This window comes from Petaurus breviceps, unplaced genomic scaffold (assembly GCF_028583685.1).
Source record: "Petaurus breviceps papuanus isolate PSGF00001 unplaced genomic scaffold, PetGlider_PUasm1.0 90667, whole genome shotgun sequence".
Lineage (NCBI taxonomy): Eukaryota > Metazoa > Chordata > Mammalia > Diprotodontia > Petauridae > Petaurus > Petaurus breviceps.
Genome location: NW_027187302.1, coordinates 99493 through 124782, shown reverse-complemented (window position 1 = coordinate 124782; position 25290 = coordinate 99493). Strand labels below are relative to the sequence as shown.

Sequence of the window (25290 nt, the reverse complement as noted above, 5' to 3'; positions counted from 1 at the left end):
GTTATTTACTTGTTTCTAATTTAAAACAACTGTCACTTTAGGACTCATTAAACAAATATGCGTTATAGTCTACTGAGTTATGTTTTAGAAACAAAGAAGTAATTTCTGTACCTGCTTAACTGTGTGTGATCTTTGCTGAAGGGTGGTTCTACCTGAAGATCCAATTCTGCTCTACACTGTGTGTATAGTGTTCTAAATACTTCAATCAGAACATCTTCTAATATGACAGGTCCTACAATAAATATAAAAAGTAAATACAATAATTACATATTGGCAAATGATCACATAAAAATTGCTTATATAATTAAATGTCTTAAAGTAAATTCTAAATGTCTTAAAGTAAGTTCTTTCCCTTACTGCTTCATTCAGATTCATACAAAGTCAGAAACAATTCCACATTTTATGTGGCAATCCTCAGAAAACAATAAAGCTACTAACGAAAAAATATATTTGAGTTGTTAAACACAGAAAATTCACGATTAGAAATTTTTAGCATTTGCATCATTGAAGTAAACAAACTTGGGTTTGATCCTTTATCTTTCAAGAAGCAATTAACTAAAGATACCATCTCAAAGCTGTGATGTAGTATGATTTTTACTGTTTTGATCCCTTAAATATTTCCTAAAGGTAATTCAACTTAGCATACTTTTAAGGAAAAGGGAAGGGGATAAGCATTTCTTTCATTCTTTTTTTTTTTTGCTTTTTGGAGGGGGAAAGCTGGGCAATTGGGGTTAAGTGACTCGCCCAAGGTCACATGGCTAGTAAATGTTAAGTGTCTGAGGCCAGATCTGAACTCGGGTCCTCCTGACTCCAGGGACTGTGCTCTATTCACTGCACCACCTAGCCGCCCCAGGAATAAGCATTTCTTAAGCATCTCCTATATGCTAGGCACTGTACTAAGTGCACTACAAATATTATCTCATTGTTGTGGTTGGATGGCTTATTCAATGAGTTAGTATATAAATATATATATTTGTGGTAGACAAAGTATATGGATGAGATGGGCTCATTATTGAACAGGAGGAAGAAAGAGGGCTGCATTGCATTTGGGAAACTGCACAATGCTTTTAATGATACCAAACTCCAACTAGGTAGAAATATCCATCTTTTCAATAAAACTATACTCCTGGTCAGGTTCTGTAGTTGTGAATCTTGGAACACATTTTTCAAGAAACTGAAATTATAGATGACCTAAAGGACAATGTAACTATGCATGGTAGGCATAAGTAAGGTGTAGTTCAACAATGGCATATGTCTGAAATGTGACATAAATGTTCCCACAGAGCAAGCTTATGACTGAAAAAGAGATTAGATTGTTCCTCTAGTGCAAGTGAGAGATAACAGAGATGAATAAGTTGAGTGCTCCACTGGTACAATCAGTGTATAAAAAGAGCTATAGAAAGGCCTTTGCCATGTATTAGGATCATCTATGGAATACTTAAAGAAAAACGTGAACAGTAATAGCACTGGAAAAGGTTGGGATAGCTTGCAAATGTGCACCAATAGTAGGAACAGCAATAATGATAAGATCACAGACCCCCTTAAACGCTGAACTTCTAAATAGGTATATGCTTACTACACTTCAAGAGGGCTTTCTGTCTTGAGGCATTTTTTCAGATACTGCTCTGTCACCTCTAATCTTAGGGTTGTCAATTCTTTATTTATTTTTACTATTTCTGTCCAAGATACTATAATTAAAATTTCATATTAGATTCACTATGGTCAAACAAAATATGCAAATGAGAAGACATATACAATCAAGGTGCAGATGTTAGGAGTCAATAAGGGCTACTCCAAACCTTCCTGCCTTTCTTTCTTTATTTATGGACTTGAATTTTAAATAAGAGATGGTTAATGACTGTGAATTTCTCTCTCTTTACCTTAAGTCACTAGGACACTAAAAATGACTTAAACAGCAAGAATTCTTTTGGGTGTTCTGTCGTATATATAGCACAGCAAGACAGTTAAGGAGCTTATCTAGAACTACCAATACGCCCATTGCAAAAAGCTGAATTTTCTAGGCATGAGGAGAAACTGAGGACCTATATTCAAATGTTATTCAGTAAAACAACTTGTGAGATGACATTTTATTGTGTGTGTGCATGTATGTATGTGTTTGTGTGACATATACAAAATCACTGAGGCTTTTTAAAAAATTATATAGAATATAAACATATTAATAAACATATTACCTAGCTCAGGTTTGTCCAATAAACTGATTAAAATGCGAAAGGGCTTTAGGTCCTGCATTAGGGTACTTTCTTCTCCAAAGCCATTTACTTGTAAGATTCCCACCATTGCCTTTTAAAAGGGAGAGAAAAATGCAAATTAGTAAATAGAAAAATTAAATTCTGATATGGATAGCGAGAAAATATAAAACAACAGGTATGCATGACACATTTGTATGTGGTCAAAAAAACTACAGGATGGTAACAAACATGATGATATCATAACATCCCTGTTACTTTATTGAAATTACTGAAATAATTTTTCTAAGGCTGGTTATTTTCCTTCTGGCTAAGAAAAATGTCCTTGGAGGTAAAATTACAACAAATGGACAATACCTTCTTATTGTGTTTCTTATCTGTTAATCTGATACTGGTAGTCAATGACACTCACAATCCTCTCCATTTTCTGTTCGTTCTAAGCAGTCACCTCACCAAGGAATATGCTTTAATTATTTGGAAATTCTCTTAAATAAGAGAAGTATCAGAATGAGAAGAAAGAAATATATATCTTGTCAGTGTTGAGGATAGAGTTATTAAAAAATGTTCCACTAAAATGAAGTTTTATCATTACTGGATTCTTGTTGGGAACCCATCTGTTGGGGATTTCAAATCTTTAAGTAGGAGCATGTGGGAATAAGTATTTACACAGTACCTATTATAAGGCCTGGAGCTGTGCTAAGCACTTTTATAAATATGATTTCATTTGATCCTCACAACAACCTGAGAGGTAGTGGGTATTGTTTCTTAGAGCTGGGGAAACTGGAGCAAAAAGTGACTTCCTTAAGGGCACATTGCTACTAAGTATCTGAAAGTGGTTTGAATTCAAGTCTTTCTGATTCCAGGCCCAGCATTCTATCCTCCATGCCACTAGTTCCATGGGAGATTCCATCAGTTGGGCTCTGAGTTTCCCACTAAGAAAAGCCCTAACCCACACAGGAAAATAAAAGACCATAAATTATTTCCATAGTTGAAAAATGTTATGAAAAAGCACAAGGTTTCATAGGAAAGAATTCTCCAAGTCACTAATAAGAAAAATGAAAATTAAAGCAACTCTGAGACTTCACCTCACACTATTAGTTTGGCAAAGACGACAAAAGATAAAAATGACAACTGTTGGAGGGATACATTAAAGAACTGCTGGTGGAGCTGTGAAATGGTCTTACTATTCTGAAAAGCAAATCAGAACTTCACTAAAGAAGTCATTAAACTGTTCATACTCTTTAACTCAGTGATATCACTCTAATAATATCAAAAACAAAGGAAAAAGATCCCCTAAAATATTTATTGCAGAACTTTTAAGAATAGTAAACTTAGAAGGAAAGTACCCTTATTCTAGGTTCCCACTGATGGAGGAATAGCTGAACAAATGAAGGTATGCAAATGTAATGGAAGAAAGCAGAAACACAGTGAACTAGCTCCGGAGTCAAAGGACCCAGGTGCAAATCCCACCTGATACCATACCAATGTGACTTGGTCAAATCATTTAATCGACCTAGGCCTCAGTATCCATAAATGAAAAATAAGGGGACTGAAATAGTGGCCTTTGAGGTTCCATACAACTCTAGGATCTAGATCTTAACCTGGGGTCCAAGTACCCTGTAAGGTCTGTGAACTTGGATGAGAAAAAAAAAATTACACCTTTATTTAAAGACAACTGTTTTTCTTTGTAATCCTATGTATTTTTTGTACTGAAAAACATTCTGAGAAGGGGTCCACAGGATTCACCTAGACTGCTAAGGGGTCCAAGACATAAAAAAGGTTAAGACTTGCCCTAAATCTGTGATGCTAAAGAATTTCACAGTACTTTATAAAAATAACCAATATGAAGAATTCAGAGAAACTTGGAAAGACTTGTATGACTAAAGCAAGGTAAAGTTAGCAGAAAAAAGAGGATAATTTACATGACCATAGTAATGTAAAGGAAAACAATACTGAAATACTTCATAATTGTGATCAATGCAATGACCAACTGTAATTTTAGAGGACTGATGGTAAAAAGTATACCTTCCATCTTTCAGTAGACAGGGAGTGCACTACAGGTACAGACTGAGATATAAACTGTCAAAGTTTTGATTAGCTTTGCTAAACTATATTGCTTCGTAAAAGAAGGATTCTAAAGGGTGGTGAGGGCACTAATGGAGAGCAAAAATGGTATTTTAAAAAGCATCATTAAAACATTTCTAAAAAGTTATTAGAGGTGCTTCTCTATGGAAAGATCAGCCATATGACAACTTACCACCCCCACCAACAGAACCTTTACAAGGAGAGATAAAACAAACACTTTGGCCATGCATGAAAATGATTGTCTCATTCTCTACTAGCAGTAATCCATTACCTCTCTATCCAGAGGTATGTTTCACCATTGGTCTTCTGAGGTTATGAATAGTCACAGCACTGATCAAAGTTCTAAATGGCTTCAATGTTCTTTTCCTTTACATTATTACAGTGGACATGAGGCAGCAGTCATGAAAAATAATGCAATCTTAGATTGCATTTAGAGATGTCTTATGTCCATATCGCACAATCTGGCTGCACTGGGTCTCTCATCATACTCGGTCTGGAGCACTGTGTTAAACTGTGGGCCCCACATTCTGGGACAGGTATTGATAAGCTTGAGAATGTTTAAGGCTAGCTAGATGGCAAAGGATCCAAGTTCATGGCAGATGAGGGCTGGTTGAAAAAAAAATGAGGAATACGTAGAGAAGCCATAAAAGATGAGACATGACATCTTCCTTAAAGTATTTGGAAGGCTCTCATATGTAAGACAAATTTGGGCTCCATGTAAGGAAAAAGTAGAATGGGCTGTATGATGAGGTAGTTAACATTTTTCAAGACAATTATGGATGACAACCTTACACGTATGATATAGAAAGGGTCCTTCCTCAGGTAAAGGTTGGAATAGCTGGCCACCGAGATCCTTTTCCATCTTTGAGATTCTAGATGCTTCAGAATTATTAATTATTATTTCTGTGTACACAGAAAGTACACAGGAGTTAACTACTAGCAGGAAAGCATAAAGTAAAATTGATGTATTAATTACCTGGACCAACATCTCTTTTGAAAAAGTAGTGAAATAATAAGTGGCATGTTCCTCAGGATTACTATGTCTTGTGCTTCTGGGTCCTATGATAACACCATTATTATCGAAGCCTCCAAGCAAACAAATATAAAACACATTAGTATTCCAACCACAAAAATCTACATCACCAATTTAAAAACCATAGATCTCAATAATGGCCAACACATACCAATTTGTAGTCCGTTTAATGGCAGCAAGAGAGATAATTTTATAAAGTTTAATAAAAGGAAATTCTATATGAATGACATTCTTCCAGAATAATTCTCCTGCTTACCAAATAATACAAGGTAACTTATTTTTCAAGATATATTAGGCAAATTTTATAGCCCTTAATACACAAATGTAAACAGTTCATGAATCTCCATAAAGTTCTTCATGTGATAAGGCTCAGCACTATAATTTAGTGGGGCCTCTGAATTCTGCTGGGCATATTTTTGAGAGAAGATATGTGGACCACTCAGGGGAGTCTCTCTATAACACCAACAAAATGCTAAATGAAAGAATGGCCTACTTTGGGTAGAAGAGCTACTGCCCCACTCAACCTCTGTCCACAGTCCTTTTAGGTACTTCATGACTTCTAAAGGTAAAAAATTATTTTTGACTAATCCACCCTTAATATTCATTTATTTGCATTATCACAATTATAATTACAGAAAAGAACATGACCTAAATGGATTCAAATAACTAAAGTTCCAATGATGTCTTCTTTCATAATACATAACTATAAATCAAATACGGAAGGAATGTTCATTAGGGAAATCTGAATTCATATTTGTCTTTTTATGAAATTTTATTATTACACAAAATAATGAAGCAAATTAATCTACTATGTATATATGCAAAAATATACATATGTCATATATTTTTTCCTAAAAAGGAACTTTCCTCATGTCATATACTCAGTAAATTAGCATTATTTTTAAAAAACAACATAATTACATAAAATCCCAGCAGTTTCTTTAAAAAGTCATAGATTTTTTTTCATATAATATTATTATAGCACTTTCAGTTTTTTTCAGGTTTAATAATACACACATCACATACCTACCTAAAAGCCATGCATAAAGCCTGCGATTCAGAGACATATCCCTTCTTAGAACCACATGAAGAGCTGCTGACAAGATTCTGATCATGTCAGGACGAGTTGCCTGAAAACAGGATGGAACATAAGCTTCATTTTAAACCTTTTATTCTGGGTTTCTCTTTAAACAAATTCATGGTAACAGTAAGGAATTAAGACCCCAATTCTATATTCTTGATTATTCTTTTTTTTAAAATTTTTCCTATTTCCTTCTTACTATCTCAGTGAATTGTTTTTTTTTTTAATGTTTATGTTGGTTAGTATTCGTTAAAGATTTGTTTTCAATTCAAAGAGGCATACAATGCTGACTCTAAGGAAATCAGAGAAACCTGTCAATCAAAATGCACATTTCAAGAATACTAAAAATCACGGTCCAAAATAACAATTTTAGAGCTATCAACAGTACCCAATGATAATACCATTACTGACTCTTTCTGGTTAAGTTTAAAGTTTAGCTTAGAATGCAAATTATGTTATCTGACAGAGTTTTTATTAGCCATCACACCATACAATGAATTACTTTATCAGATTAGCTTTGATCACCTAGCAGTGGCTCTTTGGTCATTGAGTGTTCTACAGGTAGACTTTTACTGAGATAAGAAAGAAAAGTAGATAATGAGAAATGAGGAAAAAGTCTAGGGCATGGTGGGAAAAGATAGCTGAGGAAGGCAAGATCTGAGAATGCAACATAAATAAAAAGAACCTACTAAGCCAGACCAGGGTATTAAGATCCTTGGTTCATGAGAAGGGAGCCCAAATTGGGGTAAGGGAGGGGCTGGCAATAGGAGAAATGACAAAAAAGGGAACAGAAAAATTTGCTTAGTGCTAATCCAATTATGAATAGTTAGCAAAGAAAAAAAAACCCTACGTAATAGAGGTCTCTATTCCAAATTGAATGACTTGAACATCACTGCAAGCTGCTGTCTGTAAAATTCAAAAGTCAATACTTTTCCTCCCTACGATTAAACTTACTTTGGCAATAAAGAAATGCTCATGTATCATACTACACACTGTCAAGGTTTCTGAATGTAAAGCAATTTAGACCACTTCTTCACAAATGAGGATATTAATTGAAATCAGTTCTAGTCAACTAGATGCTTCATTTGTGAATTCCCAAGTTAGCTATAATTAGCTGTAATAAAAGTACTACAGAATGCCAAGGAGTGGCTAAAACATCTTTCCTACTGCAGCCAGTTCTCCAATTAAAATGCTCCCACATTTCAAATATACAAACATCAGAAGTCAAGATCAAGGCAGAGGCTGCAGGTATAAAATGTTAGGTAGAGGTAACACTAACCTGATAGCTATTTTTTGCCCTCTTTTTGGCTTTTATGTTACATTTTTATAATGACTACTTAGGCAGTGACAGATATAGGTGAACCTTTTGAAAATTGTTAAATGATTCCATTTCACTTTTGCTATAATAATTATTCCTCTTTACATCCTCAGTTCACTTATAAATCCTGCTTTAAAAAAATTGACACAAAAACAAACAAAAAAAAAACACCCTGTTTTGAGAAGTCATATGGTATATTAAAAAGACCTCAAACTCAGGAATACTTGTATGATCAGAGTCTGACCTCTGACACAAACTGGCTGAGTGATATTGGGAAAGTCACTTAGGCTCTGTGTGTTCCTGGCATCTTTCTAAGATAATTATAAGGAATTTCCCAGAGGATAAAGTCACAGGTCCAGATCAAAACAATCCCATTCTTCTCAACTCCAAACCCCCCACTCTATTCCTACCAAATTGCTTTATTAAATACAAAAAAAGATATACATGATGACTATCATTAAAAATGATATATAATACACGCACATTGGCAAACATCTAAAACAAGTATCTTAGATTAATAGCACTAATATTTTACCTGACTCATATGAAAAGGAAAGCAGAAGAGTATAAGATCCAAAGTGCTTCTTTGTACAAGGACACTCGAATCCTGTACTGAAGTACTTACTGCTTCTACCTGCAAAGAAAATGCCATGAAACTAACAGTACTTACTAAAAATGTACATTGATACAATCACAGTGAAATCCTGCCAACAAAACAAATCAAACCTTTCCTTTTTCCCAAGTTGGTTTCTCGGCATATTCATTCTAATCAAATGTAGTGATTTTTTAAAGAAATCCAAAAGAATCTCTTTATTTTAAAACTATATGAAGGAATGATATGAGAAAGATCTACGAAGAGAGTAAAACCATTTGATACCAGTTTGGAAAACAGAAAAGATAAATGGAAAAGACCAGACAATGAAGAATCAAAAATAATTAAGCAAAATGACTCAATGTTCATTCAATAAACCTAAAACATGAATTACTTAGCAATCAACTCTGTATTTGAAAAGAATTGCTCAGAAAATTGAAACTCAATCGTGTAAAAATTAAGTTTAGACAAACATCTTGTACAATATACCATAATACACAAAAAATGGCTATATAATGTGAATATAAAAGGGTATATTACTTTAAAAAATCAGAATCACTGTCCCAATTTCCCCACATCCTCTCCAATATTTGTCGTTTTCTTTTTTTGTCACATTACCAATCTGATAGGTGTGAGGTGGAATTTTAGAGTTGTTTTAATTTGCTTTTCTCTAACAAAAAGTGATTTAGAGCACTTCTTTATATGCATATAGCTTTGATTTCTTCATCTGAAAACTACCTGTTCATGTCCTTTGGCCATTTGTCATTGGGGAATGGCTTGTATTCTTATAAACTTGACTCAGCTCTCCATATATTTGAGAAATAAAGTCTTTATCAGAGACACCTGCTGTAAAGACTGTTTCCCAGCATTCTGCTTTCCTAAAAATCTTGTTGCATTGGTTTTGTTTGTACAAAAGCTTTTTTAATTCAACATAATCAAAATTATCTATTTTACATTCTGTAATGCTATCTCCTTTGGTCATGAATTCTTATCCTCCCCATAGATCTGACCAGTACATTATTCCTTATTCTTCTAATTACTTATGGTGTCACCCTTTATCTCTGAATCACATACCCATTTTGACCTTATCTTGGTATAGTGTGAGATGTTGGTCTATACCTAGCTTGTATCCTACTGTTTTCCAGTTTTCCCAGTACTTTTTATCAAATAGTGAGTTCTTCTCCCAAAAGCTGGGGTCTTTGGGTTTATCAAACACTAGGTTACTATGGTCATTGACTACTGTGTCTTGTGTACCTAATCTACTCCACTGATCCACCACTCTATTTCTTAGCCACTACCAGACAGTTTTGATGAGTACTGCTTTATGATGTATTTTGAGAAGTGGTGTTGCTAGGCCACCTTCCTTTGTATTCCCCCTCCCACCCCCCCACTAATTCCCTGGATATTCTTGACCTTCTGTTCTTCCACCTGAATGTTATTTTTTTCTAGCACTAAGTTTTTTTTTTTTTTTGTAGATTGGCATGGCACTGAAAAGGTAAATCAGTTTAGGCAGAATTGTCATTTTTATTTATTTATGTATTATTGGTTTGGCTTACCCATGAGCAATTGATATTTTTCCAGTTGTTTAGATCTGACTTTATTTGTGTCAAGTGTTTTGTAATTGTGTTCATATAGTTCCTGGGTTTGTCTTAGCAAGTATACTTATAAATATTTCATATTTTTTACAGTTATTTTAAATGGAATTTCTCTATCTCTTGCTGCTAGGCTTTACTGATCATATAAAGATCATATAAAGAAATGCTAATGATTTATATGGGTTTATCTTATATCCTGCAACTTTGCTAAAATTGTTAATTATTCCAATACTTTTTTAGTTGATGTTCTATGGTTCTCTAAGTATACCATCACATCATCTGCAAAGAATGATAGTTGTTTCCTCATTCCTTCATTTCTTTTTCTTCTCTTATTACTACAACATTTCTAGTACTATATTGAATAATAATAATAATGGTGATAATGGGCATCCCTGCTTCACTCTTGATCTTACAGGGAAGTCTTCTAGCTTATGCCCATTTACAGATAACATTTACAAATGGTTCAAATAGACACTGTTTATCATTTTATTGAATGCTCCCTTTATTCCTATGTTCTCTAGTGCTTTTAACAGGAATGGGAGATATATTTTGTCAAAAGCTTTTTAAGCACTGATTGAAATAATCATGATTTCTGTAGATTTTATTATTCACATGGTCAATTACATTGATGGTTTTCCTAATATTGAACCAAATTGCAGTCGTGGTATAAATCCCACCTGGTGATAGTGTATGATCCTCATGATATATCGCTGTAATCACCTTGATAGTATTTTGTTCAAAATGTTTGCATCGATATTCATTAGAGAAATTGATCTGTAATTTTCCTTCTCTATTTTTGTGTTTCTTGGTTTAGGTATCAGCACCATATTTGTGTTATAAAAGTTTGGTAGGACACTGCCTATTTTCCTAAATAGTTTATATACTATTGGAATTAATTGTTCTTTAAATGCTTGGTAGAGTTCACTCATGAACCCATTTGGCCCTGGGGATTTTTTCCTAGGGAGTTCATTAATGGGTTGTTCAATTTCTTTCTCTAAGATGGGGTTATTAAGGCAGTCTATTTCCTGAACTGTTAAGCGAGGTAATTTATATTATTGTAAATATTCATTAATTTCACTCAAGATTGTCAGATTCATTGAGATATAATTGGGAAAAACATTTCCTAATGATTGCTTTAATTTCTTCTCCATTGGTGGTGATTTCACCCTTTCCATTTTTGATACTGGATATTTGATTTTTTTTAATCAAATTAACCAATGGCTTATCTGTTTTATTTGTTTTCTTCATAAAACCAGCTCCAAGATTTATTAGTTCAATAATTTTTTCTCAGTCTTATTAATCTCACCTTTAATTTTCAGGATTTCCAATTTGGTGCCCAATTGGGGATTTTTAATTTGTTCTTTTTCTAGTTTTTTTTTTTTAGCTGCATACCCAATTAATTGATCTGCTGCTTTTCCATTTTGCTGATGTAAGAATTTAGAAAAATAAATTTTCCAAGTATTGCTTTGGCACACACCATAAATTTTGGTATGTTGTCTCATTGTTGACATTTTCTTTAGTGAAATTATTCTTCCTATGAGTTGTTTCTTGACCCTCTTGTTCTTTGGGATTAGATTAGTTTCCAATTAATATTTAATCTATAGTTCCACTGCCCTCTGTTGAACACAATTTTTAATGCATTATGAACCAAAAAGAATACATTTATTATTTCTGTCTTTTTACATTAGATTTTGAGGATTTTATGCCGTATTATATGGTCAATTTTTGTGTAGGTTCCATGTGCAACTGAGAAAAATATGTGTTTCTTTCGGTTCCTATTCAGTTTTCTCCAAAGGTCTATCATAGCTAACTTTTCTAATATTCTATTTACCTCCTTAGTTGTTTTTATTGTTTATTTTTTGGCTGGATTTATCAAATTTCTGAAACAGATGAAGTACCCCACTCAGTAGTTTTGCTGTGTACTTCTTCCTGTAACTCACTTAACTTCTCTAAGAATGTGGATGCTATACCACTTGATGCATGTATGTTTAGTATTGATACTGCTTCACTGACTATGGTACCTTTTAGCAAGATGTAGTTTCCTTACTTATCTCCTTTAATTAGGTCTATTTTTCCTTTTACTTTGTCTGAGATCAAGATTATTACCTCTCCTTTTTTATATGTCAGCTGAAGCATACTATATTCTGCTTAGTCTTTTACCTGTACTCTGTGTGTGTAAACAACATATTGTAGGATTATGATTTTTAATCCACTCTATCTATTTCCATTTTATGGGAGACTTCATCCTATTTACATGCACAGGTATGATTACTGTATATTTCCCTCCATCCTATTTTTCGTCCTGTTTTTCCTCTCTCTCATTTCACCCCCTCCCTGTTTTGCTTCTGTCTACCACCTTCCATGATCTGCTCTCCCTTCTGTCAGTCCTCACCTTAGTTGATCTCCACACCTACTTCTTTGTCAGGTAAGATAGATTTCTATATTCAAGTGACTGTGTATATCATTCCCTCTTTGAGCCAATACTGATAGGAGTAAGCTTCAAGCAATGCTCATCGCCCACCCTCCCATCTTCACTCCACTGTAATGGGTCTTTAGCACCTCTTCATGGGAAATGATTCACCCCATTCTACCTCTCTCTTCTTGTTGCACCCTTTGTACTCCTCTTAAATTTTTTTATGGCATTCCCTCAAATTCACCTTACACTTCCACTCTCTGTCTATGGATATTCCTTCTAGCTGTACTTTCGGTGGTACAGTTTTTAACAATTACAAGTATCTCCCCATGCAGGGATGTAAACAGCTCAGCTCTGCTGAATCCCTTATGTTTTCTTTTCCCTTTTTACCTATTTATACTTCTCTTGGGTCTTGATATTGGAGGTAAAATTTTTTCTGGTTTTCTCCTTATGAATGTCTAAAATCCTTCTATTTCACTGAATGACCATTTTTCCCCTTCATGTATTATGCTTAATTTTCTCAGATAGAGAGTGGGAGAGAGAGGACACTCAGGCAAGGAGTCAGTAAGGCTCATGAGTACAAGCTGATTTTTTTTGCCACCTCCTGGGACAGGTTTATATTGGTTTGTAAGAAGGCTGAAGGATGCTGTGACTCAGCACTGTTATGGCATATTAACATTTTTGCTACTATGATGGAATTGGCTTATTGGTTTTGGAATTTTGTTAAGTGAAAACTGGGTTGTAGTCCCAGTTCCTTTGCCTTTAAGAATATGTTCCATGACCTCTGGTCCTTTAATGCTGTAGCTGCCAAGTCCTATGTAATCCTGATTGTTAATCCTCAATATTTGAATTGTTTCTTTATGGTGACTTCTGATATTTTTCCTTGACTTGATAGTTCTGAAATTTGGCTATAATGTTCCTTGGGGTTTTTATTTTAGTATCTTTCCTGAGGGGTTTGGTGGATTCTTTCAATGTCTATTTTGCCCTCTGGTTCCAGGACATCAGAGCTGTTTTCCTTAATAATTTCTTGAAAGATACTGTCCAGGTCCTCCTTCTGATTATTGCTTTCAGAGAGTCCAATGATTCTGATATCTCCTGGATCTATTTTCCAGGTCAGTTTTTTCCCATGAGGTATTTTATATTTTCTTCCATTTTTTTTATTGTTTTGAATTTTTGATTACTGATGTTCCATTAGCTTCCACTTGCCCAATTCTAACTTTTAAGGTATTGTTTTCTTCAATTAGATTTCTGTACTTTCTTTTCCATTTACCAATTGTACTCTTTAAGGAGCTGTTTTCTTCAGTGGATTTTTTACTCCTTTTCCATGTGGCCAATTCTACTTTTTAAGCAATATTCTTTCATAATTCTCTTTTATCACTCTCATTTCTTTTCCCAATTTTTCTTTGTTCTGAGTTGCTATTTTATGGCCGTTTGGAGGTGAATATGGGAAAGCTACAGCAATTTACTGCTTACTCCACCATCTTAGCTCCCAAAAGTCTAAAGGAGGGATCCTTTTTGGCTTTTCATTTTACTTCAGCACTTGCAAATTGCAGGCCCTTATTAAAATGCTTATTAACTATGGGTAGGGGGGAGGAGGCATGACTTTCTAGCCTCTGTCTGGTGATTAGAAATTTCTAGATTGTACATGTATAACCAATATTATATTGCTTGCCTTGGGGAAGGGAGAAGGGAAGGAGAAAAAATCAGTGCTGGAGGAGTTATAAAAAGATAGCCACACTAATGCACCGACAATGAAGCTATAAACTGGTCCAAATATTCTGAAAAGCAATTTGAAATAATACAAATAAATAATGCAAATAAAACTAAAATGCTTATAGTCTTTGAGCCAACAATTCCATCACTGGATATATAAAATTAGGAGATCAATGACAACAAGAAAAGCCCCAAATACATCAAAATATTTATAGCAGCACCTTTTGTGGCAACAAAGAACTTAGAAGCCCATCAACTGGGGTAAGGCTAAACAAGCTGTAGTTTGTGAATAAAAAGGAATGACTACATTGTAAAAATGACTATGACTGATTCAAAGGAACTTAGAAAAACCTGTACGAAGTGATGTAGAGTAAAATGGGCAGATGCAAGAGAATTTTGAGGATGACAATAATGTAACAGAAAACAAATTTGGAAGGCTTTAGAAATCAGATTAACCCAGTGACCAATTAAGATTAAAGAAGAATGAAAGAAATCACCTCTTGGCAGAAGTGATATATTAGAAGTGTAGAATGAAACATACATTTTGAGAAATAGTCAATGTGTTGATTCTTTTGTTTGCCTATATTTATTTGTTAAAAGGGAGTGCCTTCGTTTACAGAGGAAGAAATTAAAGATATTTATAAGCATATGAAAAAATGCTCTAAATCACTATTGATTAGAGAAATGCAAATCAAAACAACTCTGAGGTACCACATCTCACCAGTCAGATTGGCGAAGATGACAAAACGGGAAAATGACAAATGCTAGAGAGGATGTAGACAAATTGGAACACTAATGCATTGCTGGTGGAGTTGTGAACTAATCCAACCATTCTGGAAAGCAATCTGGAATTATGCCCAAAGGGCGATAAATAATTTCCTACCCTTTAACCCAGCAATACCACTTATAGGGTTGTATCCCAAAGATATCATAGAAGTGGGGAAAAAGACCCGTATGTACAAAAATATTTATAGCAGCTCTTTTTGTGGTAGCAAAGAATTGGAAATTAAGGGGGTGCCCATCAATTGGGGAATGGCTGAACAAGTTGTGGTATATGCATGTTATGGAATACTACTGTGCAATAAGAAATGAGGAGCAGGTGTTTTTCATATTTACATGGAGAGGCTTATATGATCTGATGCTGAGTGAGAAGGGTAGAGCCAGGAGGAATTTGTACACAATTAAAGGCACAACGTATGTGTGAAGACCAACTTTGATAAACTAGACTCTTCTCAGCAATCCAGAGTCATAAGTCAATCCCAAAATGTTTACATCCAGAGAAAGAACTGAGTTTGAATCCAGATTGAAGCAAACTACCTGCCCTTTTTCTTTTTCTTGTTTGGTTTTGTTTCCTCTTTCCCATTCTTCATTCCATCTGCTACAATCCTTCTTTATAACCTGACTAATACCTAATGTGAAAGTATTTGCAGATATTATACTTGATTGTATGCCACCATGGGGGGGAAGGGAGAGAAAATTTGAAACTCAAGGGATTGTGGTAACGAATCTTGTAAACTAAAAGTAAACTAATAAAGACCCCCCCCAAAAAAAAAATAAAAAGAGGGAGTGCCTTCTCTTAGGGAGGGAAGGATATAAATAAGTAAACATTAACAGAGATACAAAAAATTTTTTAAAATAAAGAATAAGTAAAACATTAAAAAACACAGAAGAAAACTTTTCTTTATTTTTGGTATTTTTTTTTTGGTATTTTTTAAATTTTATTTTTTAATTCTTTGTTTCCTTTTAGTTTACAGAATTCAATTCCACAATTCCTTGAGTTTCACATTTTGTTCCCCTCCCTCACCTTCCCCCCATGGCGGCATACAGTCAAGTATAGGATCTGTAAATACTTTCACATTATACAGTAGTCAGGTTATAAACATGGATTGTATCAGATGGAATGAAAAATGGTAAAGAGGACATAAAACCAAACAAGAGAAGGAAAGAAGATCAGGTATTTTGCTTCCACCTGGATATAAACTCAGTTCTTTCTAGTTCTTTCTCTGGATGCACATATTTCTCTCCATCATGAGTCTTTTGGGATTGACTTATATCACTGCATTGCTGAGAAGAGTCCTATCAAAGTTGATCATCACACATATGTTGTGTCTGTAATTGTGTACAAATTTCTCCTGGTTCTACTAGAAAAAAAACTTTTCAAAGAGATGCAAAAAAGGGGAAATTTTGTTTCTACCTAAATTTAATATTTAGAATTTATGTAAATTTAATACAAGAGAAGTTCAGGGTTTCATATGCAATCCTGTTATTCTTTATATACCAAAATTATGTGTGTATGAATGATTAAGTTCATAATAAAAAAGCTTAAATAAAGGGAATCTTTATTTTTAATTGCACAAAGATTTTGAAAAGCTTTTAAAGAAATCACAGCAACATAATACCTATGGTGGCATATACAAGTATTTTAGTGAAAAGAGAACTATTTTAATACATACCATTAGTTCAATATCACTGCCAATTATATAAAGTTGATCCTCCATTGAAAGCTTCCTGTTCAAATGTGAGAGAACATATGTGATTCCAGGTAAACGAACAGCAGGACTGGTAAGAAGACTACCCCAGAGGGCACTGTAGAATGCTGACTGGTCTACTGCAGCAGCAACCTTCTCCAACAAGGTATTGGTTCTGAAGTACAAAAGAGAAGACTTATTCAAGAGTTTTGTTTCAAATATATTAAAATAATATTCTCTGCCATGAAAAGATAAAATAATGGCACACATCTGCTTAGGAAAAACATGTACTATTCTTGTTATAACACATGCTCAGTGGCTTGCTTAAAATATCTTTAAGAGTTTCTCTAATGTTTTCTTTATAAACTTTTATGTTGCATAATTCAATGTTATTGATATTGTCACTAATAATAATCACCAGTTTTATATAACGCTTTAAGGACTGCAAAGTGCTTTACAAATATTGACTCATTTTATCCTGACAACAAGCCTAAAAAGCAGATACTACAGTTATTATTATTCCTGTATTAAAGATAAAGAAATTTATACTCAGATTTTTAAGTGTGGCAGTGTTCACACAGCTGGTAAGCATTGGAAATGGGATTTATCAGATCTTCTTGACTTGAATATCTAACAGCCTATCATGCAATGAAGTCTTTCTAAATTATTACCTTACACACTGAGAAAAACAGAATTTTTTATCACTTTACTGGATACCATATTTTAATACTGATTACCTTCTACTTTTTTAAGTCAAGTTTTAAGACAGAATCATATCTATTTTAGGGTCACCTCTACTGACTCACTTGCTTTGTGACTTCAAGCAAAAACCATCACCTTCTATTCCCTCAGTTTACTTATAGGTAGAACAAAGAACAAATTTAACAGAAAACTGCACTGAGATACCATTTAGAATAACAAATAACATAATGTAAATTAAACAAAGTTTGGTTCAAAGCAATGAAGTTTACTAATTCAAAACATGTATTAAATTTTCAACTACAGTCTGACATATAGGTTTTCACGAATAATTTTTCACCTTATTAAAAATCCTGGGAGTGGAGCCAAGATGGCAGAATAGAAGCACAAACTTGGGATGAGCTCCCACTCCACTCCAATCACTTCCAATACATGTAAAAAAAAAACAAACTTTAGAGCTACAGAACCCACAAAGTGACAAGAAAGAAACAAATCTCCCGCTGAAGGCAGCCTGGCAGGGAGCTGAGCACAGTCCTTAGTGAGCCCTGGTTCCAGCCCCAGGGTGGCCCTGACCAGCAGCAACCAGAGCAGACTTCTGGAGAGTGAATCACCAGCAGCTGCAGTGGTTTCCAGAATTCTCAACCCATAAACGCCAAAGACAAAATAAAAGGTCAGTGTGGAACTCTGTTGGAATAGAGGGAGATGGAAGAGTGTGGTTTGGCCCTTGACCCCTGCCCCCGAGGCAAGAAGTGCTGGAAGTGCTGCACTGCATGGCTGCCTATGGTGCTCCTGGCCTGCAGATTGCAGGGGGACTAAGTGACCATTCAGAGGGTAATCGCTCTTGCTTTAACCTACTTGGATCTGGATCACGTTTTTGGGTGGTGGTCCTGGGGCAAGGAACACCAGTGTGCCAGAGCTTGTGTGGTGGCTTGAGTGGTGGCTGTAGAAAGGGTGCCCTCCTCATAGCTCTCACATTTACGAAAACCCCAGCAATTTGGGACAAAGCTCTCTCCATTTTGGAAGCAGAGTTCTACCATGGCAAAGAGCTCAGAAGCCAAGTAATTGGTGGGCAATATGAACAAGCAGAGGAAGCACAAACAGACCATAGGATCCTTTTTAGGGGACAAAAAGGATCAAGGCATGGAGTGGGAGGAAGAGAGCAAAGCCAGAACTCCTGCATCAAAAGCTTCTAAGAAAAATATGAATTGGTTACAGACCATGGAGGAGCTCAAAAAGGATTTTGAAAATCAAGAGAAGTGGAGGAAAAATTGGGAAGGGAAATGAGAATGATGCAAGAAAATCATGAAAAGCAAGTCAACAGCCTGCTAAAGGAGACCCAAAAATAAACTTTAGAAAATAACACCTTAAAAAATAGACTAACTCAAATGGCAAAAGAGGCCCAAAAAGCCAATGAGGAGAAGAATGCCTTAAAAAGTCAAATTTGCCATATGGAAAAGGAATTTCAAAAATTTACTGAAGAGATTAACTCCTTCAAAATTAGATTGGAGAAACTGGGAGCTATTGACTTTATGAGAAATCAAGATACTATAAAACAGATCCAAACAAATTAAAAAATAGAAGGCAATGTGAAATATCTCACTGGAAAAACCACTGACCTAGAAAATAGATCCAGGAGAGATAACTTGAAAATTGTTGGACTATCTGAAAGCCATAATCAAAAAAAGAACCTAGATACCATCTTTCAAGAAATTATCAATCAAAACTGCCCTGATATTCTAGAACCAGAGAGCAAAATAACAATGGAAAGAATTCACTGATTGCCTCTTGAAAAGATCCCAAAAACAAAACTCCTAGGAATATTATACCAAATTCCAGGGTTCTCATGTCAAGGAGAAAATATTACAAGTTGTCAGGAAGAAACAATTTGAGTATTGTAGAAACACAATCAGGATAACAAAAGACCTAGCAGCTTCTACAGTAAGAGATCGAAGGGCTTGGAATATGATATTCCGGAGGTCAAAGAAGCTGGGATTAAAACCAAGAATCACCTACCCAGCAAAAATGAGTTTAATGCTACAGGGGAAAATGTGGTCATTCAATGAAATAGAGGATTTTCAAACATTCTTGATGAAAAAACCAGAGCTGAACAGAAAATCTGACTTTCAAGTACAAGAAGCAAGAGAAGCACGAGAAGGTTAAGAGGAAAAAGAAATCATAAGGAACTTATTAAAGTTGAACCATTTACATTCCTACATGGAAAAAAGATAACTGTAACTCATAAGACTTTTTTCAGTATGAGGATAGTTGAAGGGAATATATATGTGTATATATATATATGTATGTATTGAAGGGTATATGTGTGTATAAATGCATATGTGAATGTGTATATGTATGTTCATGTATACATAGACAGGGCACAGGATCATTTGAATAGGAAGGGATGATATTTAAAAAATAGAGGTTAGAAAGGAATATAATGAGAGAAGGAGAAAAGGAGAGATAGAATAGGGCAAATTATCTCATATAAAAGAGACAAGTGAAAACTGTTACAATGGAGAGGAAGCGCAGGAAGGTCAAAGGGAATGGGTTAACCTTACTCTCATTGAATTTGGTTAAGGAGGGAATAACATACACACTCAATTGGGTATCTTACCCTTCAGAAAAGTAGGAGGGAAGGGGATAAGAGGGAGAATGACAGAAGGGAGGGCAGATTTGGGGAGAGGGTAGTTAGAAGCAAACATTTTTGAAAAGGGATAGATAGTGTCAAAGGAGAAAATAGAATAAGTGGGAGGGGCAGGATAGGATGGAGAGAAAGATAGTTAGTCTTTCACAATATAACTACTATGGAAATGATTTGGGTAACTACACATGTAAAACCTATATTGAATTGCTTATCTTCCCAGTGGGGGCAGATGAGGAGGGAAGAAGGGAAAAAATCTGGAACTCAAAGTTTTAAAAACAAATGTTTAAAAAAAATTTGTTTTTTACATGCAACTGGGAAATAAGATATACAGGCATTGGGGTATAAAAATCCATCTTATCATACTAGAAAGTTAGGGGGGTGGTGGGAGAGGATATAAGAGAGAACAGACTGGGGGAAGAGGTATTCAGTAGGCTTGCTATTTTGGGGTGGGAGGTAGGAGAAAGATGGGGAGAAAAAACTGTAACTCAAAATCTTGTGAAAATGAAAACTAAAAATAAATAAATAAATAAATAAATAAATAAATAAATAAATGATTTTTAAAAATGAAAAACCTGGAAGACATCTAAAACACCAAGAGACAGATTTACAAATTAAGTAAAATAAACTACTGTAGCACCACTGTCCAAAAACAGTAAGCAAATAAGCAAAACGCATAGGTTATTAAAAGCTAGATCATTATAAGTTTTAAGAATACTAGTGCTCAGAACTTAAATAGGTGCTTATTTTTTCTTTAAAAGTAGATTGTCAGGGGTGGCCAGGTGGCTCAGCGAGTAAGAGCACCGACTCCAGTGTCGGGATGACCTGGGAATCGAATCCCGGGCTCAGATACTTAGCACCACACCCAGAAATAACTGGCCGTGTAACCTTGAGCAAGTTACTTAACCCCGATTGCTTTAAAAAAAAAAAAAGTAGATTGTTATCCAATTTTTGTTTAAATAAGCTATCACTTAAAATATCCCCTTCAAAAGAAAGAGAAACAAATTAGAAACTCATCCAAGCTAGATAAAATCAAAGTCTAAACACTTAAAATCTCCAGATCATTACTTGGTGGAATAAACACTTGGCAAGGAGTTTGGGCAAGATTAGTTCCACAATGACAAATTTTGGTGAACTCTGGTGAGTTTCATTTTTGTCCATTTAAAACATCTAATAAAAAAAATTTGACCCCTTAAATTCATGAAATAGTATAACAGCAAAATTATTACTAGGAAAAATAGAGGTGATAGAACTTTCCCGATAATTAAAGAATACTGTATTTACAGTTGAAGAACCTGGTTTTAAATACTGCCTCTGCTATTTTCAACCTGTGTCATGACCTTAGGCAAGTCACCTCAGCTCCCTGGGCCTTAGTGTCCACACCATAAAAATAAAGGATTGTACTGGTTTATATTACTATACAATTACATTATATATTGTTATATAATTTATTATATATTAATTTTTATATTATTATTTAATCTCAAAAATCTTTTCCAGATTCTATGGAAGATCTATAAGTACTATAATCTAAATTGATACCAAAACATAAAAGATGTCAGGAAGCAACTAACAAGTTATTTATTATTTACCATCACAAGTAACACCTGCCAAATGAATTGTAATTGTCTTACCTTTCATAGTACTCTGACCCTTCCTCCAAACCAGGCAGAATTCCAGTTAACAATCCCTGCAGACCAGGCTTTAATGTTTTACCCAAAGGCAGGTAATAAATCTCATATAAACTCAGTAGTGTTGGTTTAACAGACATGGCAGCATTGGCAAGAAGAGGAAAAAGCCCAGAACTGTTTAAAAAAAAAAGGAAAACAAAAATAACTTGTTAATTAATATTCCACCAATATGGACAATAATAGATGGAAAACTTGAAATCTATACCAGAATGAATGAATACCCTCCCTCTCTTATATGAATCCCTCTATTATAGAAACCAGAAAGTCTCTAGGACATTAGGAGGATCTGTAAAAGGATAAGGATAAGAAGCAATAGGAAAAGAAAGCAGGATGTATCATGAAAGGTACAAACGGAGAGAGAACACTCACTGATACTTGATGAATTCACATAATAGCCACTAAATGCTTCACAAAAAGATTTATTTTGAAGGGAGAGCATATGCCAGAAATACTGTGGCTGGCTGTGGTTAAATTTAAAAGGCTCAGTTAAAAATATTTCAAAGTTGGAAGGTACCTCAGTGATTATCTGAACCAACCCATATTTGTAAAACAATTATCTCTACACCTCTACAAAATGCCTGACAAGTGATCACCCAGCTTTTGTTTGAATACTTTAAATGAGGGGGAATCTGCTACTTCTAAATTACATCACTACCACCATTGTCTCCATATTCTCCTGGATAGCTCTGTTAGGAAATTATACCTTAGACTGAAAAGGGTTAAACACAAGTAGAAACTAGGATCACTAACCTGTACATAAGGATTCCTGAGGGTCACATATTGACTTAGTTTTAAAAAATAATATCATCTATGTTGTACTGTATTTTTATTTATTTTGTTAAATATTTCCTAGTTACATTTTGGTCTAGTTCAGGCTGCACTTGGGAGTACTGTGGGCCACCTACAGCCCATCATCACCACCTACCTCATACCCATGTCTTAAAAGCATGCCTAAAACTGCCTTGTTATAACTTCTACTTGATGGTCCTAGTTATTTAGAAGGTAGCAGATTCCCCCTCACTTAAAGATTCAAGCAAAAGCTGGGTGACCACTTGTCAGGTATTTGGTAAAGGTGTAGAGATATGGATTGGGTCAGAATCACTGAAGTATCTTTCAACTTTGAAATTTTTTTAATCTGAATGTTTGAAAGTCCTCTATTTCACTGAATATCTATCTCCCCCCCCCCCTAAAGGATTATACTCAGTTTTGCTGGATAGGTGATTCCTGGTTATCTCAAGCTTCATCCTTTTTGACCTCTGCAATCTGTCAACCACTCTTCTTTGAATACTCTTTCCTCTCTAGGTTTTTAGCTAGTTCCTTCCTACTTGCATAAGCACTCCTTCACAGCCTTCTTGGCTGGATCTCTATCTAAGTCATGTCCCCTAAAAGCTGTTAGGTAAAGCAGCAGTTCAAGTGGATGTGGAGTCAGGAAGACCTGAGTTCAAATGCTGCCTTAGACACTTACTATGTGACACTGGGCAAGTCACTTCACTTCTTAAATTCAGTTTCTTTTTCTAAAAAATGGGGATAATGAAAGCACCTATGTCAGAGGGTTGTGAGTAATCAAATAAGGTAACACATGTAAAGCACTTTGAAAATTAAAGCTTTACATATGAAAAAATGGTTCTAAATCACTATTGATTAGAGAAATGCAAATCAAAACAACTCTTAGGTACCACATCTCACCAGCCAGATTGGCTAAGATGACAAAACAGAAAAATGGTAAATGCTGGAGTGGATGTAGAAAAATTGGAACACTAATGCATTGTTAGTAGAGTTGTGAACTGATCTAACCATTCTGGACAGCAATCTGGAATAGGCCCAAAGGGCTATAAATAAGTGCATACCCTTTGACCTGGCAATACCACTTCTAGGGTTATATCCCAAAGAGATCAGGGAAGTGGGAGGAGCACCCATATGTGCAAAAATATTTATAGCAGCTCTTTTTGTGGTGGCAAAGAATTGGAAATCAAGGGGATGCCCATCAATTGGGGAATGGCTGAACAAGTTGTGGTATATGAATATAATGGAACACTATTGTACTATAAGAAATGAGGAGCAGATGGGCTTCATAATAACCTGGAGAGACTTACATAAACTGATGCTGAGCGAGAAGAGCAGAACCAGGAGAAATCTGTACACAATCACAGACACAATGTATGTGTGACAACTAACTTTGATAGACTGGGCCCCTCTCAGCAATACAAGGTTATAAGACAACTCCAAAAGATTCATGACTGAAAGAGATATCCACATCCAGGGAAAGATGCGGAGTCTGAATGCAGATTAAAACAAACTACTTGCTCCATTTCTTTTTCTTGTTTTGTTTCCTCTTTCCCACTGATCACTCCCCTTCTTTACAACCTGACTAATGATTAATGTGAAGATATCTGTAGATCCTATATTCAAGAGAATGCTACCATGATGGGGAGGAAGGAAGGAGAAGGAGGGGGAGAAAATTTGAAACTCAAGGGACTGTGGAACTGAATGTTGTAAACTAAAAGGAAATAACCAAATCAATTTAAAAAAAAGAAAATTAAAGCTTTATTATTAACCATGGGTGTCTACAATGGTTCTGTCCTGGAACCTCTCCTCTTCTTTTTCTATACTATCTTGCTTGGTGATTTCATCAGTTTCTATGGGTTTAATTATAATCTCAATGCAAATGATTCCCAGAGGTACATATACAGTCCAATCCTCTTTCCTGAGTTCTAGTCTCGTATTACCAAATTTGTCTTAGCATCTCAAAATGGATGTCCCATTTGCATCTCCAACTCAGCATGTCCAAAACAGAACTTAATATCTTTGCCTCCCACATCCTCTCCTTTTCCAAACTTCCTGATTACTACCAAAGACATGACTATCCACTGAGTCACCAAGGCTCACATTTGTCATTCTACAAAACAAGATGAAAGGAAGAAACATAATAAATAATAGATTTAATTTTTTAAAGACTGTGTACCCCCCTATCTTTTCCTGGCTGAAAGAGTAGGGACTACTCATAGATACTATGCCACTAGTCATAGGCACAGAAATTTTTACCTGCTTTGTTCCCAACATAGGTTGGTTCACCCTTACTTTGGCAAATGGGTTCTCCCTATCCCTCTTGTTCCTAGGAACAAAGAATATTAATGCCAAACACCCAAATGGCATAGTTTGCTACAACCTCAGAGCTCTCAAGCTCAAGAGATCTTCCAGCCTCAGCCTTTCCAGTGGCTGAGATTACAGACATGCTCCATCATGTCCGAACATAATAGACTTTTTTTTAAATGTCTCTGAATGGTATAAGATACAAAGATTGTAATATTAAAAGCTGAAAACTTGTCATTATTAAGGCAATCGCCTTCCTCATTAATTTTAAGAATATAAAACAAATGAGTTTTTTAATTTGATTTATAAAATATTTACCTGGAGGCATAATCACATAGTGTACATAAACATTAAAATGACACTTACCTGTAAAGAAAAAGATCTTTGGCAAGGCGCTTAGGTCCAATGATTTTGAAGATAATCTCGTATGTTTCAAGTGCTTTTCGATGAACTCCACCAGGCAATGCTGGGTGCAGGCATTGTGCTAGGCGTTTGCCTATGGTCAGTTTTTTTGGTACTACCTGGTACTTTGCATTATTTTGTAAAACCTGGTAGAAAACACTTATAGTACAGTAAAGCAATCTCCTGTATTTCGTTTTATCTGTTACTACTTACTGCTTTTAATTAAATCAAACAACCAACAAACATTTATTAAACTACTATA

At 35.0% G+C, this 25290-nt stretch overlaps 1 protein-coding gene across 6 annotated transcripts in view; it reads right to left on the bottom strand.

Moving 5' to 3' along the window:
* Positions 1–25290, bottom strand: part of DOP1A (DOP1 leucine zipper like protein A) — a 134993-nt gene that overhangs the window by 67590 nt on the left and 42113 nt on the right. For all 6 annotated transcript variants that reach the window (XR_011163798.1, XM_069065060.1, XM_069065059.1 and 3 more), the window contains exons 3-10: positions 24993–25174; positions 21480–21650; positions 16491–16680; positions 8260–8358; positions 6356–6455; positions 5269–5378; positions 2193–2301; positions 112–232 (exon numbers count right to left, since the gene is read on the bottom strand). Coding sequence is in view for 5 of the 6 variants with exons in the window: in XM_069065060.1 (XP_068921161.1) it covers positions 112–232; positions 2193–2301; positions 5269–5378; positions 6356–6455; positions 8260–8358; positions 16491–16680; positions 21480–21650; positions 24993–25174 (1082 nt within the window). In the remaining variant the exon portion in view is untranslated. The remainder of the gene's footprint in view (positions 1–111; positions 233–2192; positions 2302–5268; positions 5379–6355; positions 6456–8259; positions 8359–16490; positions 16681–21479; positions 21651–24992; positions 25175–25290) is intronic.